This window comes from Harmonia axyridis, chromosome 1 (genome assembly GCF_914767665.1).
Source record: "Harmonia axyridis chromosome 1, icHarAxyr1.1, whole genome shotgun sequence".
Taxonomy (NCBI): domain Eukaryota; kingdom Metazoa; phylum Arthropoda; class Insecta; order Coleoptera; family Coccinellidae; genus Harmonia; species Harmonia axyridis.
The window spans coordinates 40,093,381-40,103,472 of NC_059501.1; the positions used below are offsets into that span (position 1 = coordinate 40,093,381).

A 10,092-nucleotide genomic window follows, 5' to 3' on the forward strand; every position below is an offset into this window, starting at 1 on the left:
GCGCTTGTTCCTTCAAATTTTAATTACATGGATTAATATCTAACAGAAAATCTTAAGAATGTTTTGATATGCTTCTTACAACATGTATATTGTTGTAGGGGGTAACATTGCACTGCGAGTCTATTGTGCCCCCCTCATGAGATGTCGATTTCATCAACATCTACAGCTCGTCTCCCAGTTCCAGAGTTCTGATGAACTCTAGTAACTGGGATGGCTTCAAGGAGGCTACATCTTCGCTCCTGCAGATTGCCTAAAGCATTCTTTGTGTTGGTTTGAGAGAGCGAGACATTCCGTAACTATGTGATCAGGAGTTTCATCCTCCTTCCCACAGAATCTGCACCTGTCAGTTTCTGCTAGCCCTAATCTTATCATAAGCTTCCTAAGACGGTTGTGCCCTGTGAGGAAACCAGTGAGGAGGTGCAGCGTGTTTTTGCTGAGATCCAAATACTTCTTGGATCTGTCAGTGTCAAAGTTCCGGAGGAACTTTTTGGAATGATAAATTCCTGGGAGGGACCTCCAGAATATACCTCTTTCAGTTTATTCTTTCATCCAAAATTCCTTTTTGTAGGTGCATCTACCTACCCCACGGGCCAATAAAAAGGGTTCATGCTCCTTTTTTGGCAAGTGTGTTGGCCTCCTCATTTCCTATGATTCCTGACTGACAAGGAACCCAGACTAAGGAGACCCTATTGTTCTTGCCTACTTCATCGAGTTTACTTCAGCACTCCCATATTAGCTTTGACTCGATAACATCAAAGCTTTAATAGCAGCTTGACTGTCAGAATGGATTGCTATATCACACCTCTGATGGATTCTTTCTAGGTTAATTCCCAGGCATTCTTATAACATGATCCTTACGAAATATTATTGATATTATTATACTGACCCTCCTAGGTATTCCTCAAAGATTGAGCCAGTTAAGAGAATCATTTGTGTTCTGTGTAGGCTTTATCACTATGTCCTTGTGACACTTCAGACACAGCACTGTTAATATTTTAACCTAACGGTGAATGGTGGCGATTACTAGGATTAGAAAATGTATTTTCCAGCCCTGGGATTGACCTCCGGTTTCTGAATCAAACACTCTAACCACTGAGCCAATAGCTAACATATTACGCTAACTACTCATACCCTTATTTTCTTCTATATGTCATGAGATTATAAGGAATTTATGAACATAAAATCATGAATAAAGAATTCTGTTTCTAATAATATGATATTTGCAACAGAACAGATTCTATATATCTTTTGTCATTAGCAAAAAAACATCTCCTAATAAATTAATCAATTAATTATTTTTAATAATTTGTGTCACTATCATGTATATTTAACTATCTCTTTCATTCCAACTTGGTTGGTTTTCTTGATTTTGAGTAAACAATATGGGACTTAGCTTGCTCGGTGATAGAATGTCGGATGTGGAACTGAAAGGTCTAGAGTTCGATCCCAGACTAGGAAAGAACGTTCCTAAAGGAACGGAAGCAGGTACCATTCACTGTTGGGAAAAAATTAACAGTGCTATGCCTAAGGTGACATAAGGATATAGTAGCAAAGTAACACAGAACACAACTGATTCTCTTAACTTGCACAAACATCCTGGGAGTTTATGAGCAGTGTTCTTGGAAGACCTAGGAAGGTCATGATATAGTCATATCAATAATCAAAATGAGATTTTATATGCTTTGGATATGGAGGATGGAACCTAATGTAATTGTTAGCGCCCAGTTTCAGCTCTTAAAAACAATACCAAACATTTGGTATCATCAAAAATTTGACTTCTTGTAATCCAAGTTTGTTGTGTTATCACACATATTGAAATTTTTGCCAAAGAAGAATCTGAAAGCATACATATTCTGAACCATTGTGTCCCTTTTCACTATTACCTACGGAAGAGTACATTTTTACTTACCACTGTCCCCAGGATGGGTCTCACTAACAGAGTCAACAACAGTTTCATCAGAGTCATGATTGAATGTTTCTACAACAACATCATTTTTCAGAACATCCTCATAGTTGGGCATTTCTTCAGAGATATAGTCCATGTTTAATGACGTGTCATGAATAGTCCATTTTATACATGAATCCGTATTAAGAATCTCATTTCCAATTATAATGATTTCCTTGTTGGGATGATCCATTTCCAAATCATTATCTTCAGTGACATTTTCAATTAACATGTTTTCTGTTTCCAGAATACCTGAAATCTCCTGAATTTTCTTATCAAGATTTCCATCTTCTTGGTCAATGAATAAATTCACTACAGGTTCAATGATATATGTTGTGTTAGGAGAAATATTCAGTGCCTGTCCATCCAATAAAACCTTGGGTACCAGATTAGTTTCCACTGTATTCGGTGGAATATTCTTCAAGGATACTTCGGGACTGCTTCTCGTTTCAACCTCAACACGTGACAATTCAACACAAGGATGTTTGAAATTCAAATCATAACAAAGGCCTTCAAGCGCACTTCTTTTACCTTAAACAGAAGAAAACATTATAATATCGCTCATTTGCTACAATAGTGACATAAACCAAAATCAGCGTATTCACGGAAAACGGATTTTTATGTTTAAAAAAATTCTCAGTCCATAGCCAGTCAAAAATTTGTTCTATTTCTTACATGATCTTGGAATTCAGAATTACATATATCATAAAAACAATGTTGCACAAAAGTGTTAAGTCTGTCATATTAGAGGAGAATAAAAAAACATCTTATTGTTTAGATTGTTTTTTTGCACAGTAACCTCCTGAGTAAGCGCATGTTTCTATACACAACCTATCAGGACCCTGGAATTGTGTGCTATATCCTACAGATATTGCCTCTGAATTCCATTCCACCAATCTCGGATCAACCTCAAATTTCTCGGACCTAAAGCCTGAGAATAATGTTAAAAACAAGGAAAATAATAAAATCAATTTCATTATGTTTAAACTCATATTGTTATTATATATTGAATAGAACAATATTAATTAATAAAGTTAAACCTCAATTAAACTTAAGTCTTACGAATATATTGTGAAACTAGGTGAGTTAGTTATATGCTATTGCAAACTTATTAATTGAAATTAATAAATAAGGTTTCAGTTATGTCACTCTTACAGAAATTTTCACAAAACTCCACTGTATCATTTCAGTCAAGGACGTTATTGCAGAAATGAAAAATTTATGTTCTGTTACTTTTCTTGCGTTACGCCAATCTTGTAGTAATTTGGAATGACAGGCAAAGGCACAAATGCAGTGGAAACTGATTTATCAAAACCGATTTATTCAAACTTTCTGAAAAAAATTAATCAAATGTAGCTTCTAAAGAAATGATGAATACAGAATGCCTAAAAACTTTGTAGCAAATCATTATAAACTTTCAAAAAAATATTTATAATTAGTAGGAATGTGTTTTTTTTCACTAAGTCCATAAGATCATCTTTCTTTCTTTCAGAAATTCCTGGTTTCACATTGAATGCTGGCTGCAAAGTTATATCTGTTTTTTTCTTCTTTTTTATTGCCGTCACTTTCTGGAAATCAGTATCTGAATAGGATGTTTTGAAAAATACTGAATTTGGATCATCTTTAGTAACCCGCAGAATTTTCACTTCAGAAAGTTTCATACCAGCCATATTCCCAAGACCTATGTCTGTAGCCAAAGTTTTTATATCAGAAAAATCTTCAAAATTCATCTCGTGAACTTTAAATGGTTCTCCTTTTGTTTTGGCCAAATGTATCACCGAAATGAAAGCTGCAGGAGTATACATAGGCCCGCCTCTCAAATGCCTTTTCATTTGTCTTTCAATCAAAGAATGCGCCGAATCACCTTCATTCTGAGTATGTCCTTTGATCAGATGTTTGTGTGTTATAGATTTAATATTTTCGAATTTTCGAACAGCGTATAAATATAATGCGACCATAAATTTATTTTTCTGTTGACCCGCACAGTTATCCGAGTAGAATATAACTTCTCTGTTAGCATTTGAATTGTTCTGGTTTATTTCTCTTAGATATTTCAAGACACATGTTCCGAGTTCATTCACACCCCTATGACCCTGCGATTCGTCCCAAATAAAACAATCGCACTTATTACTCTGCAAGTCATACACTGTAAAATTCAAAGCGTTCAATTTTGATTTATAATAAAAAACGGATACGTCGCCTTTAGGTAATTGTACTACTGCTTGAAGATCGTAGACTGCTACTACTGCATTTGCGTCCTCTTTGTCTCTTTGTTTCTCGATTCTTGATAATGTTTTCTCATGTAAATGCTGATCATATCCTTCTTTCATAGCTTCTTTCTCGGCATCATTCGAATTCTCATAACTACTGCAGGTTTCACACAAATCTTTTTTAGGCACAAAGAACGACAGGTTAAAGTCATTCGTGAAAACACGATAAAATAAGACATAATTTCCGTAAGGAGCATTTTTCGTTTTGCATTCAGTAACGTAATCTGCGTGTAGCTGTGAAATAGTCTTACTACCATCGATGAATAGTTTGCTCGTGTTGGCCCTTGTGTAGTGACTCTCTATCTTGGGGATATTCTGAATGAATTGCTTGATACCATTCCTGACCACTTTACTAACCTTCTGCTTTCCATGTTTTCCACGTAGATCGTCTTCTAGCAATGTATCAGCTACTTTGTTTTGTTTAGTCAATACTGTACGTATAGGGCGATCATTAATGTCCAGTGTATTTTTGAAGAATAACTTGCACACACGTATTCGCTGATTGTTCATATTGAAATAGAAGGAGTTGTTGTTCTGTCTAGGGCTACGTGTACCGCCAATACGAATATACCTGTATTTTGGTTGAACAGCTTGCATGCTATTGGAAATAAACTGCCTTTGTTTTTGGATATCTCCAAGTGCCCAATATTCGGAAAATATTTTTAACCGTTCTTCTTCTGCAAACTTTTCTGAACATTTTAGTTTGCATTTTTCTCCACAAGCTGGCTTCATTTTCCTTTCATTTTTGATTTTTTTACTTGATGTGTGAATTTCATATGCTTTCCCGGTATTTCGAGCTTTCTTCAAAATATTTCTTTTCCAGCAGTTTTCGTTACTTTTTCGTTTGAGGCTTTTTTTCTCAGGTGTTATCAGAATATTGACTGAATTGCCCGTTGCATTCAAAGGTGGCGTTGCTTCCTCAGCATGGATTGAATTTGACTCCGATGTAACCGTCGCAACTTGATTTGGAGCATCAGTTTCTGGGATAAGATTATTGATGTTACCTTCATCAGACTCCGAGTCATCTTGGGGAGTATAAGTTTTGTCATAAAGTATATCATCGCAATCTTCTGATGAACTTGAATCTCCAGAACTAGATGTTGAAGACGAGCTACTACTAGAGGATGATAGATCAAATTGTTCTACCAAGCCTTCTTGTCTGGGCGAGTCAGAAAGATGATCTGAAACAAAGAGACTTTATAGAAAGCACACTTAAAAAGCAATTTTTCATGCAAACTTACAATTTGATTCATTATTTTCTATGGTAGCTATTGGTTCTGAAGTGATTATGGAGTCTGACGCATTTATCGCAGCGCAATTTTCGGTAGCATTTGTTATGTTGTCTCGAACGATCTCCATAGATTCAGTGGACGTTTCTTTGGACAATTTTTCGTTCTTTTCACGAGCTAGTTTCAACATAAGTTTCCCACGATCACCCATAATTTTGGAAATCTGAGATGGAGAAAAATTCAATGTGAATACTTTGGATGCTATGATTTCGGCAAGATCGACACAACACAAAATAATTTATGATGTCCTCACATTTTACAACATATATTTGCAGTAATAAGGACATTTATGGAAATGTGTCATCATGGCATTATAGGAATGGGAAAGTTATTCTCTGCAAGAGCGTCATAACATAAACTGATACAAGAGTGAACTAGTATTTTTGCTGCAAGAGTGGCATATTGAATAATACACCTCAAATAAAGCCTCGACTATTTGTCAACAATATGGTCACATCAATTATTAAGACGATATTGCTTATTACAAATCCATTTTACAACAACTCACCTTTTCAACAGGAACGTCACAACACAAAATATGACTTTCTTCAAGACATTGATGTGCACTTTCTGAAACGACCGATGAATACTAACTGAAATAGTTCTCTCTAGCTGTAGATGCTTAGTTTCCCGCCGAAACAGAATAACGACACATAGTGCCCTCTCGCGCTCATTTTTGAAAGCTGAGAAATGTCGTTCTACCAGAAAATCGGGAAGACTAGAAGGGTTCTTTCTCCAATATAATACGGAAAATGCCGATTTTTGAAATGTGTCGATGTTGCAGCAAATGAGCGATATGTACTATTTTCCTGATTTGAAATTTTAGGTCAATACAATGAAAACATTCATTGCTATCCAGATCCCTTGCAACATTCAAAGAAATGACGAAGCAAGAAACAGTAAAATGAAAATATCTAAAACCACTATGGATCTATTGCCGACGTTCAGAACTTTATAAAGTCATCTTCAGGGCACTACAATAGGGATTGTGATTACTATGCAAGGTGGGTGATAGATTGAAATATTAAATGAATATAAGAACCACATTAATAAAATCGAAGGAGAGTTTGCTTCTGAATGAAGCTATCAGTGGAGATTGAAAGAATTGGTTTTTCTAGAAAAAATCAATTCTCCTTAGATTTAACTGTACATACAGAAATTTTTTTTCATATTGTGGAATCCAAGTATATGTAAATGTCCTTTTTAAAATATAGCCTGTGTCCAGCAGATTGCTTGGAAGAAGACATTTGGTATCTGGTTCGAGACACTTAGGGAAAAGTATACATACCTAATTTTTTTAAATTCGAAAACTCGAAAAAAACTTTCGCAATTTCAACTTCATTCGGTTTTTTATATCCTAAGCGTGATTTTCAACAACAGTATTCCATTTAATTCGAAAATCACAGAGATTTGAATGAAACGAGGCAGCTATAAGGGGTGCCAGTAATTGGAGGCCCCAGTTTTTGGAGGTGGGATCACCCGTTCTTTCGATAATAAGATTTCGGTATTACAGAACATTATATCAATTTTTATTACAAATTTATTAACTTCTTGAAGATAAGGCATTTAGTCTTATGAGGGAGGATTGATTATCGCTATTCCGGAGCTAATGTACTGGTTGCGTATTAACTGAAAATTTGGAACAGTTTTCAGACTGTAATCAACTTTTTTTGAGGAGAGATGGATAGGGCATTTCCGATTTATTACATAATATATATTCAAATTGGTTGTCAATATATATAATTAAATTGGTATATATACTTACTGTTTTTGAAAACTATCACAGCCTCGTACCAATATTTTCCATAACGTGCCATGATTTTCTTTTTCGTAATCTTCACCTCTTTTTTTGAAACCACGTGAAAGATTCCATCGGAAGTATATCTTACTAGAAAGTACATATTGGACACTTTTCGGAAGAAACTTTGTTGAAACGAATGTATCGATGAATGCGAAAAAAAAATTTATACTTTATTTAGACTTAATTTTTATCGAACTATACCACTACAAACTCAAACGTAAAATGGATCAAACTCTGAGAGGACGCTGGTGTAGAATATTTTCGCGGGTTTTCATGATCACGACCGCGTAGGGTTAGAGTGGCCGCCTATTTTAATACCATATAAGGTAATCTTGCAGCGCTATTTGGACGAGTCCATTTTTTCTACACTAGCTTCTGATACATTGCGATGTACGGGGCAGAGGCGGAACTAGGATTCTATGATAGTCAAAACTCAACCTTGAGGAAATTAATTTTTCAGTAAATATGATTTTTTTCATATATGGGATATATTCATTTTAGGATGAACCTTCATTCACAGTAGTATCCCATTTTTTTCCTGAATTGATTAATGAAAATCCAATCAATAAAATGGAAAGTCACGAGAAACAGTTTTTTATTCTAAAAATATTATTAACTGTGATACATAAACTGAAAAAAAAATATCCTTAAAACAAAGTAAAACGTAAAAAGTTCCTTAATGGGCATAATCGGCCCAACAGTTTTCAAGTAATAATTTTGTTTTCAATAATTACAAATCGGATCGAATTGAATCTTGGTGAGTAGTTGTAGAAATCTGACATAAAGACGTAAGTGCTATTTTGTGAGGATCGTATAACTAGAAACTTAAAAAAAAAATTATTAATCTTAAGATATCTTGGGAACGGAACTAGTTTTAGAATACCGAGGCAAAGACGTATGTAAAATTTTGTGAGGGTCGTATATTATGTATCTCACGATAACTTGAAAACGAAAAGAGATAACGACTTGCAATTTTCAGGGTAGGTTGAGCATCCAAATGCAACATTACCTGAAATTTAGTTTTTATTTCCTCAATAACTGAAAAACTACGAATCCGATTCGTGCGGATCTTATGCCATGACATTCTGAGAAAATCATTGAAAATTATCGAAAATAAATCTATTTACTTACTTGGATGGGTGACCGTTACCACGATAACTTTCGAACGGAAAAATATAGGGACTTACAATTTTTAGGGTAGATTGTGCATTCGAATCGCATAGTTGAGTTCGTTGTTAGGCATAATCGGCTCAATTATTATTTTCTCAATAACTTGAAAAATGCACAGCCTATCGAATTGAAACTTTGTAACTAGTTGTAGAATATCGACATAAAGACGTATATGATATGTATTTTTGTGAATATCGTACAACTAGAAAATTTTAAAAAAAATTGAGAAAAGCACTGACATGAAGTCAGGAGCTTTTTTTGGCTGATTATGCATAGGCATAGTTCGTTAATAGTAACGAACTCAAATGTCACATACGGATGCGAAAACTTCCCTGCAAATTGCAATTCCCTATCTCTTTCTGTTCTGAAGTTATCGTGAGATATATAATATTTTTTTCATAACTTTTTTAAAACACTCTAGGGATACTTCAAAACGTTCTGCGCAACTGGAGCGACGTATTTAATTTCTCTTTTCCACTCCTAGGATGAATAGTAAAGAATGTTCTATATTAATTCTAAAAAAATCTAGGTTTGACATACATGTAGCTTCCACAAACGTGAATAAACTCGCATACCTTTATTCATACGAAAATTCAGACATTTTTCAATTTTAACACCACAATCGTTCATGAACACAGCGGGATTCAAACCGCTAACATCGTCAACATAGATGGTTTCGCCCCTCTAGGCTACGGAGGTGGTCCACAACTAAAGATGTTTAGGAATAACATCAAGATGAAGTGAGCGTGATAAGAATTTACAAGGAAGTATATCAATAACTGAACATCGAGTTTTCGCATAACGTTTGTTTTGCTGATTTGCGTACATCTTCATTACAGACACTCGTTAAATTCAACAGTCTTGCTAATTAATATTACAATGCAGTATTAGCTAGTGCTAGTTAAAATTGATAGGTAGACCTTCCATTCATTGGCTGAAAAGATCCAGATCAAATAGAGGGGAGTTCTTATACTAGTAACTTTGTTTCAGAGCTCTGATACGTTTTAAATCGAGAAATTACTCACCTTGTATGGCAGATGTTGTCTGTGTGTCACTGTTAGTGGATGTGTGAGCCTCACTTGGGTCCAACCGAATGTCTTGAAGAATTATAATCTTTGGCTCATTTCTATTATTTATATCACCAGATTGCGATATTCGAGAAGTTTCACTTAATTGATTTTCTGCGTTGAGATTGTTTTGAATCTCTCCATCTGATAAAAAAATAACTTCATTTCGTACCGCTTCCTCTAAAATACTGTCGAAATTTTCCCCTAGGACGACAGATATCAAGTCGCTCGTATCCATGTCACTTATTATATGACTGAAGCTTCTCCCTAAAGATTTTATTAGTTTTAAATTACAGTAATACGCTATATTTTAGAAATTGAAATGTGAGATATTCAAAAAATTAAATAAATTTCAAATCTGTAGTTACCTTTCATGAAAAATTGATGAATTCTTTTAAGGTTTTTCTACCCAAATCGTGGTACACTTTCATCATTCACATCAATTTTTCTGCATTTATATTATATACTCTCATTTCTAAGAAAACATTGAAATTTAACCATTTCATACGTATAAGGATTGAATGAGAGCTTTTATATGTATTCAGCAAAG

General features: G+C 34.7%; 1 protein-coding gene across 1 annotated transcript; it reads right to left on the reverse strand.

The window, feature by feature from the left end:
• Window positions 1-225: 225 nt before the first annotated feature.
• On the reverse strand, window positions 226-7,165 carry LOC123688556. The gene is made up of 4 exons (XM_045627138.1): window positions 5,457-7,165; window positions 3,609-5,396; window positions 1,910-2,476; window positions 226-395 (listed from the first exon to the last, which is right to left on the reverse strand). The coding sequence occupies exons 1-4, from the start codon at window positions 5,653-5,655 to the stop codon at window positions 226-228; spliced, it is 2,724 nt and encodes a 907-aa protein (XP_045483094.1). The 5' UTR covers window positions 5,656-7,165.
• Between the last annotated feature and the right edge of the window lie 2,927 nt (window positions 7,166-10,092).